Source organism: Panthera onca, chromosome C2 (genome assembly GCF_046562875.1).
Source record: "Panthera onca isolate mPanOnc1 chromosome C2, mPanOnc1 haplotype 2, whole genome shotgun sequence".
NCBI classification, from domain to species: Eukaryota; Metazoa; Chordata; class Mammalia; order Carnivora; family Felidae; genus Panthera; species Panthera onca.
The window spans coordinates 87439567-87461746 of NC_138347.1; the positions used below are offsets into that span (position 1 = coordinate 87439567).

A 22180-nucleotide genomic window follows, 5' to 3' on the forward strand; every position below is an offset into this window, starting at 1 on the left:
GTCTCTATAGACTAAAACCATTTTCTTAGACAAAAAAAAGGTACAGAATAACATAATGCTTGTTTTTACTCCAAAACCAAAGTTCCTTCCAGGTCTCATCAGAGTAATCCAAATGAATATATACTAGTTTGTTGAGATAATTAGTTTGACAAACACAAAAATACTCCTTTCTTCTCAAAATAATAATTTTGTTTGCAAAATATCATTAAAAATATGAAGTGCTCACATTCTATTCAAAAACTTACAGCCTAGGTGGTGCCTGGGTGGCTCAGTCAGTTAAGCATCTGACTCTTGATTTCGGCTCAGGTCATGATCTCACAGTTCATGCCCTCAAGCCCCTCATTGGGCTCTGCACTTGACGGTGCAGAGCCTGCTTGGGATTCTCTCTCCCTCTTTCTCTGCCCTCCCTTCCTCACACGCTCGCTCTCTCTCTCTCTCAAAATAGATTTAAAAAAAAAACAAAAAAAACCCCACAACTTAGAGCCTGTAATACTCCTGTAAAGAAAATAAGGGTACTTACATTACACATGTAGTTGTGCCAAGACCTTGTAACCTGTGGCAACTTCTCTTTTCTTTTCCAGTTTGCTGGAGATCCTTCACGAACAGCTTCCTGAGTACCAAGAGCATGTGCTAGGTTAAGAGAGTTCACGACATGGGGCTGGGGAGCTGGAGATAAATTCCAAAATGAAAATTCAAGCATCACCTACTTTTGATGCAATCATATATGGAGGAATCAGTTCTATATTCATTTCTTGGAAGAGTTCTCTGCATTGCATAGTAATAAAGTCTCCAGCAAGAGGGGATTTCACGATGCCTATGAAAACAGATTAAACGAGGCTAAGACAGCATTAAAACTAAACTCCCTGGGACAAATTTCTTCTGTGTATTTATATATGAATAATCTTTTCAAGTAGAATCAACTGAACTATCTCTCTAAGCATGAATGAAGACTTGCATTAGTTTTAAACATGCGTTATATACTAAAGGTTTTTTAAAACTCCTAAAAAAAGAGATACTATTTGGAAACTGATATGACTTGATAGTCCAATTCACTGCTCTATTTCATTGTCTACGTTGTCATGACAGCTAACATCATCTCCTGTTTAACTCGTGTACCCTAGTTAAATACATTACCTTGCTGAAGGACATAGCCATCATGGACTGGAATTGCAGTGGTATGAGTGGCTCCACTGTCCAAAATAAGACCCGTGGAACGACCATTAGCAAATCTAGTATAAAGCATTAAGGAAAAGAAAGTATCAAGGTTCCAAAATAATGTTTATTATAAAGGGAAAATTTCATTAAGGCATTTTTAAATGTGTATTATGGCTTAAAATGTGTTAATCTAGGGATAAATATTGGTGTGAAGAAACTCTGGCTTAAAGACAAATAACAATAGGCAGGACTTCCGAAATGATGGTGAGAGGAAGTTAAAGAGACCTTTTATCCCAGAGAGACATCTGTTAAACTGGCCAAAATTAGCACAATCATTCAAACTCTCTGGAGCCAGAGTAAAGGACTTAAATTAAGAAGCAATGAACAAATCAACAGAAAGTGGGTAAAAACAGTGGGGGGCTATGGCATTTGCGCTAGGAACTAAAACCATTCTCCACATAGGATTAAAGAAAAACCATCTCAGCAGTTTGGCAGCTGAGTGGCAGTTCCCACAAGTCAATGGGAAAGCTATTCCAGGTGGATTCAACAGTCAGCAAATATTGGCAGATCCCATCTTCCACAGCTCTGAGCTGCAGAAGGCCCATACCACGTGAACATCATAAGCCAGTATCAGGAGGAGGGCCATGCACTTGGTCACCAAATATTTACTGCGCATTATGTGCCTAGTGACAAGTCTGGTGCTTAATAAGGGAGGGTAGTCCGTCTGGCACTGGCATTCCTGTGCACAGAAGGCACAAAAAGGTGACCCCAAACTGACTCTGCCCTGAAGGATATCCTGTTTAGTACAGATCAGGAAAGCTGTGAAAATAACAGCTCAGGGTGCCCCAGGGGTATACAGGAGAGGCCACCTAACCAATCCTGGGGAAATCCAAGTAAGCTAGGGAGAAGACAGGGAACACAGGAATATGTGGGAAGGCCAGGAAGCAAGGGTATGCTGAGGTCAGGGAAGTCTAAGTAGTTCGGCAGAGCCTGAAAGAATGTGGACGATGATTTTGGCTTAAAGCAGCTTGACAATTAACAAAGATCATTAGCATGGCAGTGGGAAGAACAGGGAAGAGAGGAGGAAGGGTTGCAGTAATCCCGGAAAGAGCTTGCACATAATGCAGTGGCAATGGAGAGAAATAAATGGATCTGAGAGGTAGTGGGGAGAAGAAAAATCGGTCTTGATGAAAGACTAAATTTGAAGGGTTAAAGAGAAAGATTTCTGGTCTGGGAAACTACAAAGAAGAAGAAGGAATAAATTCAAGGGGAGAGATTAATTCCATTTTAGACATACTGAGTTTCAAGTGCTTAAACAAAGAACAGAAAAAGTTCTACTAGGGCAGCTGATTGTGGGCCTACAGCGAACAAGAAAGGTCTGGGACACAGAACAGATACGGATTTGGAATTTGTTAGTGTGTAACTGGGATCTGAAACCAAGAAAATGGGTAACTGAAACCAGAAAGAGCATGTCAAGAGAGATGAAGGGCTAATGGCAGAAAAGCAAGCAATGGGTAAGGATGATCAGAATCCATGAAATCGATGGCCAGAAAGACAGGTTGGTGAGTTATCTTTGCTATTACTGGTACTTTATTGACCTCTGGCCAACTATATACAAAACATTAATTTTATGCTCTGTAAGTACAATGTCAGATACAGTGATAACACACTAAAAAGTGGCATGAAGGTATGTGGACCTTCCTATAAATAACAATCATAAAATCTAGACAAATTATCTTAAACGATCATTTCAAGATTCTGGAAAGTGTTCAAAAGCAGTCAAAATTTACCCAAAATTTATTCTCATAAAAATGCAAATGGAAGGGGTAAGAAGTTTATAGCTAAAAATGCTCCCCAGCTCCATGGCTATGGCTTGGGAAAGCAGTGGTGGAAAACTGCAATTTTACCACCTTGAGTGAGCAGTAAAGGACTTCAGGGCTGAAAGAAAAGCTGGACACTTAAGGTAGAAATCCTAGATGCCAGAGAACCACAAATGGGTGAAAACCAAAATCAGAGTATAAAAGGTACCCAAATCTCTGGCTGACTGCTATACTATTCAGGAGCAGGACTTCAGGGGGACCAACAAAAACATGGAGAACAGAGAGTAATCCACTCTTTTTTTTGTTTTTTTTTTTAATTTTTTAAATGTTTATTCATTTTTGAGAAAGAAAGAGACAGAGCACGAATGGAGGAGGGGCAGAGAGAGAGAGAGAAACACAGAATCCGAAGCAGGCTCCAGGCTCCGCACTGTCAGCACAGAGCCCGACAAGGGGCTTGAACTCACGAACCATGAGATCATGACCTGAGCCAAAGGCGGACACTTCACCGACTGAGCCACCCAGGTGCCCAGAGAGTAATCTATTCTTGAAAATCAGAGCAGCACCTAAGAGTTCTGTGATTTTGCTACATTTTTGGATAAATGCATTCTCCAACAGTATGCAGCTTGGACAGCAGAAAACTTTCCTTACTAGCTTAACTTGTCAAGAGAACAGAGCCTGAAGTTGGCAGATATAAGAAACCAGCTATCAATGAAGTCAGATAAAACAATACTACTCTTCTCACTAATATTTTTGTTTTGGAAAATATAATTATCTTTTTCATAAAAATGTTATTTGTGTTAACCTTAAGGAGGGTTTTTTTTGTCATTATTAAGTGAATAAATAAATGTCAAACCAATTCTTAGTTTTCATTTCTCACAGTAATACTGACAGATATAACCAACATAAAGAAAATCTTTTTGGGGTCCTCAGTAATTTGTTAAAGTGTAAAGGAGTCCTGAGGGTCCTGAGGCCAATAATGTTTGAGAAGCCAAAAGAATTTTTAAAGTAATACTAAGATGTTATTTGCCTTTTTCACGGTCACTCTCTCATGAGTGTATAGGGGAGTTTTCCAGAGACCGTGTCATGTGTGATACGGTACAGAATGAATGCAAAAGACAGATATGAGAATCCAATGTTTCCTATTAAGACTGACCCTAAAGAGATTTGAAAAAAAAAAAAAAAGTAAAATAATTCCACTCTTCTCATAATTTTTTTGGTTTTGGAAAACAAAACATGCCCCACCACATTTACTTCTAAAGAAAAGCTGAATGTTACTCTTTCAAGGATACGCTGTCAAAACTGCAGTTTTGCAAAGGAAGAATGCAGGGATGTTGTAGTGTTCAAACATTAACTCTGTCAGTTTCTCTCTCTTTGCTCTAGTATTCCACTTGAGAAGAGGGAAAAAGAAATGTAAGTTATTTACTGTTTAAAAACTAAAATGTTGATTTATCTCAAGATTCAATACAGCACTATATTAAAAAAATATAAACATTAAAAACAGAATACCATAGAAAATAACCATAGGAAATACCACAGAAAATTGTGTATATTTATATTTATTTGTAAATAAATTTAATAAATATAATTTAAAATTTATTATTTAATAAAAAGTAAAATTGTTGCTAGGAATTTTACAGGTTACAGACTTTCCACAGTACCAAAATCAGGATTCTTATAAAGTATTATTAAATCTTAAGAGTCAATCCAGTCATTTTAAACCACCAAATTCTATTTAAGAGTTGCTACTCATAAAGGAAACTAGAGGTTAAAAACAGTAACAAAATATTGATAATTTATGATCATTATGCTAGCCTTCTGGGCTCTTTGTGGACTCTGTACCAAATGTATTTCACAAGAGACCTCGATCTAGTAATTTCTAGCCCTAGTTCCATATTTGACTCCTCTCCTGGAGAGGAAAATATAAAAGTGGATACACTCTGCCTTTGGGGCACAAGGGACAATTCATAAACCCAAATGGGAAGTGGCCCAAGGAATTCAAATGTTAAATAAATCCCTGGAAAAAATAAATAACCAAACCCCATTTAGGGTGCTTTGTTATTGTTCTTTGAATATTTTAATTATTAAAATAATAAAAACTTTATTTTTTTTTTAAACGTTTATTTATTTTTGAGACAGAGAGACAGAGCATGAACGGGGAGGGTCAGAAAGAGAGAGGGAGACACAGAATCTGAAACAGGCTCCAGGCTCTGAGTTGTCAGCACAGAGCCCGACGCGGGGCTCGAACTCATGGACCGCGAGATCATGACCTGAGCCGAAGTCGGCCACTCAACCGACTGAGCCACCCAGGCGCCCCATAAAAACTTTAATAGTATATAAAAATTAATCCCCCTTTCCCTAATTTTCAAAATTCAAAACACGAACTTCTATGCCTTTTTAAAGAAAAGGAAAACATTCTTCAAATCAGTTAAAAACAACAACAGCAACTAGAGAAATTCAGAAAAGAAAGTCTTTGTCTTACCGGTGCTTCTGACATGAGAACAGGATGCAGGCTGGCTTCTGACTTGACATGCATTTTGTAGGTATGATCCAAAATAGCCTGGAAACTATCCCAATCTTCAACTACAATATAAGATTAATACCTTCAAAACAACGCTTAGTTGAAGATGAATACAGAATCTTTTTAAGAGACTGTTTCTGTTTTAGAGTACTTTAATATACAGAACCTATTTATTTTACAGATTTATTTCATAAGATAGCACTTTATATAAACATCATCTTTGTCTTCTGTAATATATGGAACCTCTTTTTTGTTCATCCAACCGCAACAGTATCACAACCCCTAAGACCTGTCCTAAATGTAATCAGTGCATCTAACAGACCTAAAATACCAAATAAATATTATTCAGTAAGTACTTACTAGAGGCACAGTATACAATTCGAATGGTAAGAGGAAATACAAAAGAATGGTAGGATCTAAACCTGAGATTTAGAAAGTTTACAGTCTACCTGAAAAAAGATTAAAAGATATAAATATAGATACAGACATAGATATAAACCCTCAGAGAATATAACATGCCTTCAATTTGGCTTCCACTCAAACATTCCATTGAAAGTGCTTGCATTTCGTTATGATCTTTTTTTGTATTTTTTTTTTTAACATTTTTATTTATTTTTGAAAGACAGAGCATGAGTGGGGGAGGGGCAGAGAGAGAGGGCGACACAGAATCCGAAGCAGGCTCCAGGCTCCGAGCTGTCAGCACAGAGCCCAACACGGTGCTCGAACCCACTAACCATGAGATCGTGACCTGAGCTGAAGTCAGACACTCAACTGAATGAGCCGCCAAGGCGCCCCTTGATATGACCTTCTAACAGACAAATCCAGCGGAAACTTCACTTGTAATATAGCTTGACCTCTTTACATTATCTGACACAATTGACTGCTCAAAAGTTTGCAAACCAGTTCTGCCACAATCCAAAGAAGAAATGTCATTACTTGTACAACATACTCCCACAGTCCTATGAGGCTTTGGGGGAGGGGGCGGGGGGGGGGGGAGGGTGTCAATGAACTGCGTTAGTCATTCTAACTTTTCTCTTCCCTTCTTAGTGTAACTCTCAATGTCACAGCTGAGAACAATGAGAATCACTGGACTTCTATGCTTCCAAAACTTTTTCTTCTCTTGGCCTTCTGAATATTCTATATCCCTAACTGTTCTTTCTCATTCTCCTTCATGGGCACCCTTTCTTTGGTTAAACAGAGAACAGGCTTTCACATGGAAACCCATCCTCAACCTTTTTCTCATATTCCACACTCTTTCTGGCTAATAAATAATGCAACTCCATGTCTTAAAATCTTCTCACCTGCTGAATAGAACAGCACCTATATTCAAATACTTTGAACTCAAAAACAAACTCATTTACTTGCTGTACAGAAAAAGGCCTGTTTATAAGGCTGACCTTTCACTGCCATCTGAGAACTTGACTGATAACCAGTTCCCTACAGTGATATAAAACTTTCCCTAAATGATAACAGTAGTTCACTGCACCTAAACTGTTTGTACAATGTGGTTTGTGCTGAACACTTTCTTTCCCTCTGGGAGTCTTGAATTTTAGTAAATTCTAGACACGTGGTACCTACATGACCTCCCCCAGTAAAAATGGTCTCTAATGAGCTCCCCTGGTAGACAACATACACGTTGTCACAACTCATCGCTGGAGGAATTAAGTACATCCCATATGACTCCACTGTGAGAAGACTCTGCGAAGTTTGCCCTAGATTCCTCTGGACTTCACTCCATACCTTTTTTTCCTTTGTCAATTTTGCTTTGTATCCTCTCAGTGTAATAAACCTTAGCCATGAGTACAACTATATGCTGAGTCCTGTGAGTCCTTCTAGTGAATAAATGAACCTAACAGTGACTGCAGATATTACCAATACATTTGCCTTTGAAGACTGTAAAACTTGTTCCTTCCCATTCTATTCCTACTTCAATGTGTGGTACCCTCTATTCAATTACCCCAGTCAAAAATCTAGGGAACTCAATTACTCTCCTTTCACCTCTTTGATATCTCTCAAAGTCATCTCAGGATCTCAGCCATCAGTGATAAAATTTAAACCCTCTCCATTTCTCATCTGAATTCTCACCTCCCTAACTGATCCTCCTATCTCCAGTATCTCTCCCCAATCTAGCCTATGTACTGCTCTTAGAATAATCTCTCCAGCTGGCAAACACCCAAGTGTTTAAATTCCTTTAGGGTTGGGATGCCTGGGTGGCTCAGTTGGTTGAGCAGCCAACTCTTGATTTTGGCTCAAGCCATGATCCCAGGATCATGGGATTGAGCCCCACATCAGGCTCCACACTGAGCATGGAGCCTGCTTATGAGTCAGTCTCTCTCTCTCTCTCTCTCTCTCTCCACCCCTCTCTCCCTGCATCACACTCTCTCAAATTAAAAAAAAATTTTTTTTTAATTTTTTAATTAAAAAAAAATTCCTTTGGGGTTATCTTTCAGTTGCCAGCTTAATACACCCCTGGCATGGTTTACAAGCCCTATGATGATTGCTCTCTGTCCACCACTCCTGCAACTGATGCTAATGCACCCCACTGTTAATAGCCATACTTAATTTTTGATCTTTCTTTTTTTTTATTTATTTTTTTTTTTATTTTTTTTTTTTATTTATTTTTGGGACAGAGAGAGACAGAGCATGAACGGGGGAGGGGCAGAGAGAGAGGGAGACACAGAATCGGAAACAGGCTCCAGGCTCCGAGCCATCAGCCCAGAGCCTGACGCGGGGCTCGAACTCACGGACCGCGAGATCGCGACCTGGCTGAAGTCGGACGCTTAACCGACTGCGCCACCCAGGCGCCCCTGATCTTTCTAATAAACATGGAAGCCGCTTCCACAGCTCCACCTCTTCACACATGCTGGCTGCTCCCCTTTACCGAGCCTTGTTAGTCAGGCTAATCCTTATTTATTTGTCAAGATTCAGTGCAAAAGGTACCTCCTTTATGAAAACCACCACTGATCCCCAATGATGGGAGTTAAATACCTCTCCTCTCCAATCCCACTGCTTATCAAACACAACATTTATCCTACATATTTGGATATCTACATCGACCTCCCTATGAGTTTCTTGAGGAAGAGGAACATGTTTGATGCATCTTTGTATTCTCAGTGCCTGGAACATCAATTTATGGAATTAAAAACAAAATACCTGATATTCAACTTATAAGAAGCCATTGTCTTATGTCTAAAATGTACCATATATACTCTATAAATCAAATCCATACAAGCAAACATCATACCCATCCCATTTTTTAGTGGTGAAATGGCCTCCGTATTCTCCCTGGGAACTCGCAGGGCATTAGTATCTATGTAATAGGTGGGGCCGCCTTGTTTGCCTTTATCACCATCTATTTCCATCAGTGTGCTTCCATCATCTCTTTCTACCACCATACCAATAGCTGTGGGGAAATCCACCTGGAAGAGTCAAAAACATGATAATACAAGTTTTACCTGCTTTATCAAGTAGTCATTTTTTCCCAACTAAAATCTTTTACCATAATTGAGTGAGAATTTCTGCATGAATTTAATTCTACTCAAGTAAATGATCCTTTCATATCCAATTAACTAACGCTACACTTACCTTGGGACAGTCCTCACCAGCATAACCAGCTCTCACAGTATAGGATCCAATGTCAAAAACAAGAGCTCCAACCTCATCTGAAAAAACAAAGGACAATTAACATTAACAACTTACAGGTCTCATATGAAAATTAAGAGTACTTAATGTGCTGAGGCACCTGGGTGGCTCAGTCGTTTGAGCGTCCGACTTTGGCTCAGGTCATGATCTCACAGTACATGGGTTTGAGCCCCGTGTCGGGCTCGGTGCTGACAGCCCAGAGCCTGGAGCCTGCTTTGGATTCTGTGTCTCCTTCTCTCTCTGCCCCTACCCTACTCGTGTGCTCTCTCTCTCTCTGTCTCTCTTAAAAATAAACATTAAAAAATTTTTAATAAAAAAGAGTACTTAATGTGGTTAATATGAGAATGTAAAAAAGTTCTATTAAAAATTAAAACAGGTATTCCATTCTTATTATTATAAGCTTGAACTTAGTTTCAAATACACCTTAAAATAAAGATTCATTCAGTTAAAATATAACAAGTCATACCTTGTATATCAGTAGAGGCTCAATGAGAAAAGAGATGGTACACTAACACTGGGTAATTTGCAAGAGTTTACTTATTAAAGGGACTATTTATAAAGATATAGGCACAACACAGGAAAACCAAAAGGGATAGTATGCTACCCTAGCACTAATAACAGATCTGTTGCCACCCTTAGAACTGAAGAAACACGGAGAAAGAATGGTTAGCAGAACCTGGAGAGAGTTGTGTTGGGAGGGCTGCCTGATAGGAGCCGTGACCTTCAGTTGAGGGATGCAGTAAGCCATGGCTGACCCTGAGGGGAAGGAACCAGACTAATAAATATGTCAACCTCTCTCTTCCTCCTCTCTACTGGCTAGGGTAATCTTACAACTTCTCACCCAAACTGGGCCACTTCTGAATGCAAAAAGGGTTCCCTATTCATAGTTATACAAGGACAAGAGGCATAAGGCAGGAAACATGGTTGCCCTACCACTGGCCAAACCACAGGTTAACAGACCCACTGAGACAGTCAGTAAGGGTCACTCTTCAAGGGCACAAAGAGGGTGGAAATGGTGGAAAGTGGAGAGGCAAACGGAAGATATCCAGTACACTTAGTTGCCATTTTTTCATGTTAACAGAAATTATATTCCATGCAATTAGGATAGAAACTTAGCAAAACCCCAAGAAAAAGAGGAACCCTGAAGAGTAAGAGTTTAAAACATAATTACATAGGCCAAGTAAAAAGTTATCAAAGTTTGCACATTTCAAAGATTTGTAGTAGATAAAGTTTAATGTTGCAAAGAAAGCTGATTTTTTTTCACATTCAAATTCAGAGAAAAGCCTCTAATTATACTTTGAAAATATTTCCCCCAAAACTGCATGGTCCAAAAACAAAACACTTGGGTTTTCCAGGCACTAATTTTTCATTTTTTTCAATCATTAAAAATAATAAAGTGCTATTATTTATCTTCATTAAATTGGCAAAATCCATCTGATAAGACAAAGTATTGTCAAAGACATAGGGAAAGAGGAGCTCCTACACATTTACTAATAAAAGCTATAAACTGATACAACCCTAACGCTCAATTTAGTCATACGCACTAAAGTTGAAAATGTTCATACACATGGTAATGCAAATTAGTGTAGCCACTCTGGAAAACAGTATGGAAGTTACTCAAAAAATTAAAAATAGAACTATCCTACGACCCAGCAATTTATCCAAAGGATACAGTATTTATCCAAAGGATACAGGTATGCTGTTCTGAAGGGGCACATGCACCCCAACGTTTATGGCAGCACTATTGACAATAGCCAAAGTATGGAAAGAGCCCAAATGTCCATCAACAGATGAATGAAGAAAATGTGGTATATATATGTATGTATGTACACACACACACACACACACACACACACACACACACACACACACAATGGAGTATTACTTGGCAATCAAAAAGAATGAAATCTTGCTATTTGCAACTACGTGGATGGAACTAGAGGGTATTATGCTAAGTGAAATTAATCAGCTGGAGAAAGACAAATATCATATAACTTCACTCATATGAGGATTTTAAGATACAAAACAAATGAACATAAGGGAAGGGAAACAAAAATAATATAAAAACAGGGAGCGGGACAAAATATAAGAGACTCTTAAATATAGAGAACAGAGGGTTGCTGGAGGGGTTGTGGGAGGCAGGATGGGCTAAGAGGCATTAAGGAATCTATTCCTGAAATCATTGTTGTACCATATGCTAACAAACTTGGATATAAATTTAAAAATAAATACAGGCGCCTGGGTGGCTCAGTTGGTTGGGCGTTCGACTTTGGCTCAGGTCATGACCTCGTGGTTTATGAGTTTGAGCCCCACATCGGGCTCTGTGCTGACAGCTCAGAGCCTCGAGCCTGCTTCGGATTCTGTCTTTATCTCTCTGCACCTCCCCTGCTTGCTCTTTTTCTCTGTGTCTGTCTCTCTCTCTCAAATATAAAAAAAAACATTTTTAAAAAATTAAAAAATAAAAAATAAATTATTTTAAAAAGGAAGAACAAAAGTGGGAAACTCACAGTACCTTATTTATAGACTTAAAGTTACAGTAATCAAAACACTATGTTACTGACATACTATGATGTAGATCAGCAGACTTATAAGCCAACAAAATAGAGAATTCAGACACACACACACACACACAAAGAAAATGTACACACACAGAAATCACAGTTTTTATTTTCTCTACAGAAACTCTCTCACACACATCACAAGGAAACACGTTTAAGAACGTTCATTAGCTATGTGACCTTCGGTGATTTCTAACCTCTCTGCCTCAGTTTCCTCGTATGTAAACGTGCATAATAGTTTCTAACACATAGGATGTTATAATAAATAAATGTGTTAAATGCTTTAATGCACATAAGCACTTACAACAGGAACAGCACATAATAATCACAATAAGTGGGAGCTGCCATTATCATTATTATCACCACACTACTTGTTACAGGAAAAGATAAAAATAATCTAATGGCCTCTCAGTAGGGAAATAGATAAACTATAAATTATTCATACCATGAAATACTGTACAGCAGTTAAAGTGAATGATCTAGATGTACATATCAATATGGATAAATCTAAAAAAAAAAAAAAAAAAAATGACTAGTTTGAAAAGCTAGCTACTATGGGCACCTGGGTAGCTCAGAAGGTTAAATGTTTGGCTCCGGTCATGATCTCACAGTTTGTGAGTTCAAGGCCCATGGTGGGCCGTGTAATGACCGTGCAGAGTTTGCTTGGGTTTTTCTCTCTCTCTTTCTCAAAATAAATAAATAAACTTGAAAGAAAGAAAGAAAGAAAGAAAGAGAGAAAGACAGAAAGAAAGAAAGAAAGGGAAAAAGAAAAAGAAAAAGAAAGAAAGAAAGAAAGAAAAAGAAAGAAGGCTAGTTACTATACATACATACACATTGCGATACTGTTTAATTCATTATGGATACACACACACTTAGTATTAAAAATATGCATGGGGCCTGGTAATGCTGCATATCCAACTTCGGTTCTGTGGTTACCTCTAAGGAGGGAGAAAAGGGGACTCTATACGAATAACATTCTATTTCTTAAAATATCTCAGGCAAATATGGTGAAATATTACATCTATCACATACAAACTTACATATATGTTTCATTATTAGTATATTTGAAGTACTAAAAATTGAGTTTTAAAATAAAGAAAAACCAATGATTATACAGATATTCATAGTGAAGAGATGGTATCTTTACAGAATAATAATCTCATTTTTATTTAAATAAAGAGCCACCTATTTTTATTCCTAATTTGAAAAGAAGTTTCTTCATTTATTATACTTCCCATTCTCGATACAATTCTCTGATCCAAATTATTTTGTCTGAAAATAGGGGTCCTTAAAAGCAGAACACTGCATTTGTTTTCACCATAGCATGTATACTCAAGTACAAACAGTAAAGTTAACAAATGACTATAAATTAATAAACTTTAACACTGACTAATTACAATGTTGGGTAAAGAAATATCTTAACTAAATGAATTAATTGCCAGGTTAACCAAAATATTCAACTCTCATTCTCAAGGATCAAGGCTCTTAACCTTTTCTGTATCATGGACCCCTTTCACAAAGCTCTGGGCTGAAGTGTTTCCCCCTAAAATCCATACATTGCAGTCTTTACCCCTAGTACCTTAAAATATGACTGTATTTGGAGATAAGGTCTTTAAAGAGGTGATTAAATTAAAATGAGATCATTAGGATATGCCCTAACCCAATATGACTGGTGTCCTTATAAAAAGAGGAAATTTAGACACAGATATGTACAGAGGGAAGACCATGTGAAGACACAGGGGGAGGATGGCCATTCCAAACCAAGGAGAAAAACCTCCAAGGAAAACAACCCTGCCAGCACCTTGATATCAGACTTCTTGACTCCAGAACTGTGAGAAAATTAATTTCTGTTATTTAAGCTACCCAGTCTGTGGTACTTTGTTACGGCAGCTCTGGAAAACTAATACAGATACATTAGGAAACTTAGGACTCCCTTCTTAGAATGTTCTAAAGTAGATTATAAAAGAAGCCAATTATAACAAAACATAATTCTACCTGTGGATTCCCTGGGGAGGTGAGGGACCCCACACTGGAACCCCTCCCTTAATTTACCCTCTCTTAGGTAATCTGCTCCACTCCTACGGCATCAACTTCTACTAATAATTTCAAGCTCAAATCTTTCTCTCAAGCCCTCACCTTTATCTAGATCCATGTCTCAAACTTTTTTAAAAAAACATCACAAATAAGATTTTTTATTTGTTACCATTAAATGTCTGCATTTTAAGAGATTCTTGGACTGGTGGCTCATATCCATCAGCTCGTTCAACTTTAGCAATGGTCTCTAGGGGTGCCTGGGTGGCTCAGTTGGTTAAGTGTCTGCTTCAGCTCAGGTCATGACCTTATGGTTCGGGAGTTTGAGCTCCATGTCGGTCTGTGCTCACATCTCAGAGCCTGGAGCCTGCTTTAGATCCTCTCTCTCTCTCTCTCTCTCTCTCTCTCTCTCTCTCTCTCTCCCTCTCTCATTCTCTCTCTGTCCCTCCCCCTCTCTTTCTCTCAAAAATAAACCAACATTAAAAAAAAATTTTTTTAAACAAAAACTTTAGCACTGGTCTCATTTTCAGTAGCTTTTCCTTTTAAAAAAAAAGTGAATTACTGCCTTCACCATGAAGCTCCATGAGCTCCCAATTCAAACTTGGGCTTCTTCAGCATTTTTACTTTTCTAACAAAGACATCATAGAGTGGAAAAATAGATCGGCAAACCTTGTATAGATCTTTTCTGATGGTGTCTGGAATCAATTTATTTACCACTTCTTTCAAGTCATTTGTCTGCATACCTCAGGTCATAATCTCCATCATCATTTTCTGGATTTGGTGGACCTGTTGGTACTGAGCATAAGAGGTCTTCCGAATTGGATTGTTGCCTGTTTCGGTAAAACCAACACAAACTAAATGAAGCAAATAACCATCGGCAACCTTGACCTCAACAGGAGTTTCAACCATGGTTTGCCGTTTTTTTGACCATGAAGCACATTTTGTCATGGGTAAAATCCATGGCATGGAAATTAGTCAGGCAGTTTTTGCCCTGAACATCCTCAGTATTAGCTTAAATTTTCTAAATGCCAACTTCATCACTCTGCAGAAGGCTCACTTCAAAAACATGACCCTTAGGCAATCAGATACAATTTTGATTCCTTGAGTTCTTGTGACTAATGTTTTTCCAATATTTCTTATACTGAACACAGGTGGTGCTTTTACATCATACCAATTTTTCTTAGGAAACAGATCAGGAGCATCTGACTGCAGCTCAGGTCATGATCTCACAGTCCATGAGTTTGAGCCCAGCGCCAGGCTCTGTGCTGACAGTTCGGAGTCTGGAGCCTGCTTTGGATTCTGTGTCTCCCTCTCTCTCTGCCCCTCCCCTGCTCATGCTCTGTCTCTGTCTCAAAAATAAATAAAAACATTTTTAAAAATTTTTTAAAAGAAAAAGAAAAACAAAACAGATCAACCACTTTCTTCTTGACTCCCTTTCTGCCACCTTTCATGAGGCACTTGCTCTTGATGACCGCCATGATGCTACTCAGAGAGCCAAAAGGCCATATGACAAACTTCTTAGTGTACAACATTGATTCCTCCTGATGTCCCATGGTTACCTCATATTCAACATATCTGAAGCACTGTCTTCCTTTCCCCATCCTACTTAACCTAATCTTAGCAGTGCTATCACAGTTAGTGGCCTAATCAGCAGAGACAAAAAACTAAGAATTGCGAATTCCTTCATATTTTCATACCCCTCAGCAAGTTCTGCCAAACATTCTGCTAAATATTTCTCAATTCCCTTCCTCTTTGCTACCATTGCCCCTGTCTTGAGTCAAGCTCTTATCTCAACAGGGAATTACTACAATTCCCTGTAAGTATTGTATTTCCCATCTCTTCATTTTTTCCATCCACCTTACAAACTACTGCACTGTGATCTTTCAAAATTACAACTCAACATATTGGTACATAAATCCTTCAACGAAAAGAGAATCATCTGGTGGTTTCCCACCATCTACAAAATAAAATTCAAGTCATTTCACCCAGTTGATATTCAAGACCTAGCAAAATCTGGCAGTAATCTCATTTCCCACTTTACACACTAGTATGACTGGATAATGTTGTCTCCTAAACACACCACATACTCTCACTCAGCTAATTTTTGCATATGCTGTCCTTCTCCACTCTTCTTCCATCATCCCTACAACCTCTCTTGTAAAGTCCTCTGACTCCCCAACAATGAGTTAGTAACTTTCTTCTCTGTTCTACCTTTGTACCTTCAACATATCGTCATTACCGAACACACTTTGTTGAATTACCCTTTCTCATCAATATAAAATTTTATAAATGGTAAGATACACCATCTCTTCATGCACCAAGAAAAAAAGCATGCTGCCAATTAAACTCTGCCATGCCATCAAGAAATATTCCATGTCGGGGTGCCTGGGTGGCTCAGTCGGTTAACTGCAGACTTTGGATCAGGTCATGATCTCACAGTTTGTGGGTTCCAGCCCTGCATCTGGCTTTGTGCTGACAGCTAGGAGCCTGGAGCCTGCTTTGGATTCTGTGTCTCCCTCTCTCTCTGCCCCTCCCCTGCTCATGCTCTGTCTCTCAAAAATAAATAAACATTAAAAAAAAAAATTTTTTTTAAGAAATATTCCATGTTAATTATACTTGAATTAAAATTAAAAAAAATTTAATATGTAAAATAGAAAAACTTCAAAAAGAAAAGAAATATTCCAACTTCAGCTCTTTAAATATGGGGAGGGGGGAATGTACAACTGAAGTAAATAAAATGCAGTGTCTATTTATTTGACTGCCTCACCTGTAAGACTGAGTTTCTTGGAGACAGAGGCTATACCTACCTGGTAAATTTTTTTATGAAATGAAAATCTAGGAGTACCTGGGTGGCTCAGTCGGTTGAGCACCCACGTTGGCTCAGGTCATGATCTCACGGTTCATGAGTTCAGGCCCTGCATCGGGCTCTATGCTGACAGCTCAGAGCTGGAGCCTGCTTCAGATTCTGTGTCTCCCCCTCTCTCTGCCCCTCCCCAGCTCACATGGTCTCTCTCTTCTCAAAACTAAACATTAAAAAATAAGAAAATAAAAATCTAATAAATCAATTATGTTCCTATCTTAATGAGAGGCAAACTAGACACAGATTTTAATGTAAGACTCCTGATGCTTAGAATTTTGCATCTGCTTTTTTTTCCTTTTTCAAAGGTATAGGTCTATCTCCTGTACCTTGTGTTGTTAACAACTAGAACCAATGAACACAAAATAGAATGGCAAAGGGACATAGGAGACTTAAACCATAACCACAGAGGTCTGGATATTTAAAAACCAGGATACAATTTCTAACGGATAAAAGTCCTCAAGAGTTGGATCCCTTTGCTACTAAAAACACAGTTTTCACTTTTCTGAAGATATTGATGCTTTTCTGGAGTAAATGGCTTCCAAGTTTAAAGGTGTGGTGGTTTTTCTGGGAAAACATGAAACAATGGTGGCAATTTTCTAACCTGGTCTTAAAACATTCCAAGATAATACTGAAGGCTAATAACTTTGGGAGAAAGTGGGAAGATCATTTTTTTTTTGTTTGTTTGGACAGGGTACACCAACTCATGGGGATGGAGATTTTGAGAAAATTTTAAGGTCAGAGATCTGGGGGTCAGGAGTGCAGGAATGATGAAACAATTTATCAAAGATGGCCTGTTTATTTTTATAATGCAGAGTTTGAAGTAAAGGAGCACCATGAGAGATAGTCACAGGAACAATGAGTAGGTCCAGAAACCAGTTAGAAAGTATAGAAATCTGGGTAAATTATGCATTATACCTAACGCTAAAGATCAATGTCAGATCTAGTCAGAAATCATTATTAGAATAAGACAGCCATAAATTTTAAAATTTAAACTTCAAACATCTTTTCAATAAGCAAGTCAGTTAAAAATACAGCTTCTTGGGGCGCCTGGGTGGCGCAGTCGGTTAAGCGTCCGACTTCAGCCAGGTCACGATCTCGCGGTCCGTGAGTTCGAGCCCCGCGTCAGGCTCTGGGCTGATGGCTCGGAGCCTGGAGCCTGTTTCCGATTCTGTGTCTCCCTCTCTCTCTGCCCCTCCCCCGTTCATGCTCTGTCTCTCTCTGTCCAAAAATAAATAAAAAACGTTGAAAAAAAAATTAAAAAAAAATACAGCTTAAGTTGATTATACAAAACCTAGGAGAGAAGAAGTTTGGTTTCTTCTCACAATACACCCTTTGGAAAATGTCACCCAATATAAATACTGACCATACAGTAGTAGCACAAACACAAAATCATACACTTATTTTTGTAAGTTTTAAATATTTTGTATGTGGAATAGGCTTTATGACATATTCCCCTCCTAAGCAAATGAGAAAAAGGACGTTTATTCTGAATACCTAAACCATACATGAATATGCTGTGGCTATACAACTGAAAAATGACTTATGGAGAAACCACCAAAAAACTTTTTATTTTTAAAATAGGAAAGGGTTTTACTGAAATGCCATCTTCTTCAACCCAGAGACTCTTGTTCCCCATTTCTTAGGAAGTTCGATAACTCTTGGCCAGTTCATCTTTTCCATATTACTTTCTTATTCTGTAATACAGGGACAGCATTACCATCCCCTATATGGTTGTTATAGATTGGACTAATGCATGTATTAAATGCAACACATGAAAAGTATCTGGGAACAGTTCTTAGTACACAGTATGCACTCAATAAATGTTTGCTGCTGGTATCGTTAATATCCATTTCTGCCTCAGTCATATTAAACAATGCCTTCAAAGGAAATACTCCCAGACAGCCTCTAAGTCCTTGGATCAGTGAACCTAAAGGTCAGAATAGAGTCAACAACCTCCGTAAGGCAAAGGCACAAAGATCCAGGACTGCATCTTCAGATGAGGAAGAGGTAAATCATGAAGATCCACTAGGCTTTCTCCAAAGTAAAAAATGGGAAACTACGGACGGGATGCTCACATGTGAGAAATCAAAACCAAGAACATAAACGGGAAAGAAGGGGCTGAGGGTCAGCATATTACTTCAAAGAGACTCTAGCTACACTCCAAAAACTCCTAAGAACTTTGAAAACCCAATTTCTATCCCCTACCTGTAAAATGCCATCCTCTTCAGAAACAGTATCCATCCTTACTAGACACAGTAACAAAAGCAACACTTCAAATCTGTCTCCTTGTTCTGGAAACTCCTCAAACACAACACAAACCAGAATCATATACACCAGTGCTTCCTCTACCTGTCTAGCAAGAATGGAAGCTCTGATTCAGTATATGTAGACTGGAGCTTGAGAGTCTGCATTTCTAAAAAGCTTGCAGGTGATGCTGACTCTGCTGATCATGGACCACACGTTGCGGAGCCACGTATAGCATCATCTCATTGAATCTTCACAGCCACACCACTGGGCAGGAATTATCTTTCCCAAAATGAGCCCTAAGTTGAGAAAAGTTAAGTAACTTGCCCAAGGCTAAAGCGCTCAATACATGGTGGGGCTGAAAGTACAAGCCGGGTCTGCGTAACTCCCAGACCCGTGTCAATCTTTCCACCACACTACAGCCTGCCCAAGAAAGCATCTGTAAGTTACAGGTGTTCCCATGGGTAACTCTGGAGAACCCAGTCAACAGGCAGAAATTACGGAAAGGTGTGAGGCTGCTAAGCACGGAACGAGGAGGCTGCGTCGGGAGTGGCCGCCACTCCTCCAGGCAGTGGTACCTCTCTCGGCTCGCTTTACCCTCCAAGGGACTTTGCGGAAACCTTCCGTCCACGCTTGCAAACTGCTGGAACCCCCCAAGTTTAAACACGCGCGCGCGCCCCGATGTCGCAGACTTGTGGAGACACCGGGGGAGATGCAACCCTGCGGCTGGCCACTCAAGCCGGGGTTCTGCGGGCCGACCCCCTTGAAGTGCCCGCCTAGCCCGAGGCCGGAGCGCACCCCCAAAACCCTGCTCCTCCGGGGGGCCGAGGCTGGAAGGAACCGCAGGGGGCGGCGACTCTGGGCGCCCAAGGCTCTCAAAAGAGCCGGGTGGGCTCCGGGGGCGGGCAGAGCGCGGGGCGGGGATGGGGCGGGGAGGCCGGGGTCCCGAGCGGGGAGACCGGAAGGGGCCGCCGCGGAGGGGAGGGCTGGGGAGGGCTGGGGGCGGCGGTTACAAAACCCACACGCTAAAAAGGCGCGCTCTCTCGTCCGGCCGCACTCACTCACCTCCCCCGTACACCCCGCCGCTCATGGCTGCTGTCCGCGCGACTCCTACGCTAAAGGCTACCGGGCGAAGTGACTGCGACGGCCGCGAGTGTGGGTCCCGAGAAGCACTAACCCCCTGCCCCCTTAACTTCCACCGCCACCCCCCTCGGGCAACAAAGCCGCGTCCACACACCCCGGAGCTCAGTCACACTTGCTGTCTGCTCTTATCAGCCAATCACAAGAGGCCCGGGTACCCTTTAGCCAATCAGAAAGAGGCTGTGCTGCATCCCTGCCGCGGCACAGCCAGTTTAGCCAATCGAGGGCAGCCATGGAGGCGGGGAAAGGGTAAAGCGACGGAAGGAGGGAAGGAGTTGGGTTGCGGAACTGGCCCCAGGCGAGAGGGGTAGCTGGGGGGCGGAGCTTCCCGAGTGGGCGGAGCTTCCTGAGTGGGCGGGAGAGTGCGGCAGAGGGAGCAGCAGAGGGAGGAGAGAGTCCGAGGGGAAGTGTCCGGGCGGGTCCAGGGGTGTGGCTGGGCGCCGAGCAGCGGTGGGACTCTGGTAGAAGAAAGTAAAACCCTGGAAAAGAGTCTGGAAATAACAGTGTCTCCGCGCAGCGACTCCCAGGTTTGGGTTGTGGGGATGCAGAATTTTTTTTTTTTCCAGAAAAAGTATGTTCAGCTAACTTTTATGTTAAAAAGATTTTCAACTAACTTTTATGTTAAAAGCTCAACTTTGGGGTAGGGGAACAGTAAATCAAATAAACCTATAGGATCCTGCAATTTTTTAAATGACTATTAATAATTAGAAGAAGAAAGAGATGACATATTTTCCCAACTAAATTTAGGTAGCACTTTAAAAAAATATTTTTTTCTTTATTCCTTAAAATATTTGTTTATTTAGGGGCGCCTGGGTGGCTCAGTCGGTCTATCGTCCGACTTCGGCTCGGGTCATGATCTCGCAGTCTGTGAGTTCGAGCCCCGCATCAGGCTCTGTGCTGACAGAGCCTGGAGCCTGCTTCCGATTCTGTGTCTCCCTCTCTCGCTGCCCTTCTCCCGCTCATGCTCTGTCTCGCTGTCAAAAATAAATAAACATTAAAAAAAATTTTTTTAAATGTTTGTTTATTTATTTATTTATGTGACAGAGAGAGTGTGTGGTCCCTGAACAAGGTAAGGGCAGAGAGAGAGGCAGACAGAGAATCCCAAGCAGGCTCTACGCTGTCAGTGCAGAGTTGGAGACAGGGCTTGAATTCACAAACCATGAAGATCACGACCTGAGCTGAAATCAAGAGTCACACCCTTAAACAACTGAGCCAGCTAGGTGCCCCTAAAATTATTTTTTAAAGTATCATTGATTTTTTTAATGTTTATCTATTTTTGAGGGAGAGGGAGGGAGACAGAGCATGAGTGGAGGAGGGGCAGAGAGAGAAAGACACACAATGGAGAGCAGGCTGTAGGCTCTGAGCTGTCAGCACAGAGCCCGATATACACCCCATAAAAGTATCATCGCTTTTTTTTATCCTGTGAGACAGGTGTCAAACAATCCTCATCCAAGCAAGTACCTGATTCTAAATATATACCTAGCCTGTCTATTGTTCTTAGTCCTCTGGTTTTACCAGCCCAGTCCAGGTCACTGATATCTCTCCCTGGAATTGGTCTGTCTAAAGTCTGGACATATAGGCTGCTCTTAGCCCTAGGAATAATGGAATAAAGTCCCGTAAGTCTCAGTGCCAGCAACGCGGCAGAGTGGTAGTAGGGTGAGGAACAAAGCTAGTGAGAAAACAGTCCCATTCACTTAATAGTATAATCTCAGTGTATCTGATCATTTAGGAAATCCCCATTAACCCAATGAGATAATGCAGAGGTCAGCAAATTATAGCCCCATGGCCAAACCCAAGCTGCTTTCTGTTTTTGTATGGCCTATGAGCTAACAATGTTTATTCCATTTTTAAATGGTTTTTAAAATTATTTTTAGGAATAATACTTTATGACATGTGAAAATTATATGAAATTCACATTTCAATGACCATAAACTAAGCTTTACTAGAGCACAGCCAAGCTTATTCATTTATGGCTGCTTTTGGGGTATAAGGCCAAGTTGAGTAGTTATGACAGACACTAAGCTGGAGAACATGTTTCCTATCAGACCCCTTGTAGAAAGAGTTTACTGACCCCTGAGATAATGCATGTAACACATCTAGCACAGTGCACTAAGTACTCTATGTTAATTGTTGCCCCCATGATTATAGCTTTTAGTATATAGATACCTATCAAATTCTCAAAATATTCCCATTTCCACTCTGTGGTTTTATG

At 40.2% G+C, this 22180-nt stretch overlaps 1 protein-coding gene and 1 pseudogene across 2 annotated transcripts in view; both read right to left on the reverse strand.

The window, feature by feature from the left end:
- ACTL6A (actin like 6A) overlaps window positions 1–20086 on the reverse strand; it is a 29725-nt gene extending 9639 nt beyond the window's left edge. Inside the window, exons 1-8 of one of the 2 annotated variants that reach the window (XM_060639267.2) lie at window positions 19894–20086; window positions 9079–9155; window positions 8738–8912; window positions 5455–5555; window positions 4265–4362; window positions 1135–1229; window positions 708–814; window positions 521–610 (exon numbers count right to left, since the gene is read on the reverse strand). In XM_060639267.2, the coding sequence (XP_060495250.1) occupies window positions 521–610; window positions 708–814; window positions 1135–1229; window positions 4265–4362; window positions 5455–5555; window positions 8738–8912; window positions 9079–9155; window positions 19894–19918 (768 nt within the window). In that variant the 5' untranslated portion in view covers window positions 19919–20086. Of the gene's footprint in view, window positions 1–520; window positions 611–707; window positions 815–1134; window positions 1230–4264; window positions 4363–5454; window positions 5556–8737; window positions 8913–9078; window positions 9156–14393; window positions 14497–19893 lie in introns of those variants that run through there. The other variant, XM_060639268.2, reaches the window with a different exon arrangement.
- LOC132684109 (small ribosomal subunit protein eS1 pseudogene) lies at window positions 14292–14942 on the reverse strand (annotated as a pseudogene).
- Window positions 20087–22180: the final 2094 nt, after the last annotated feature.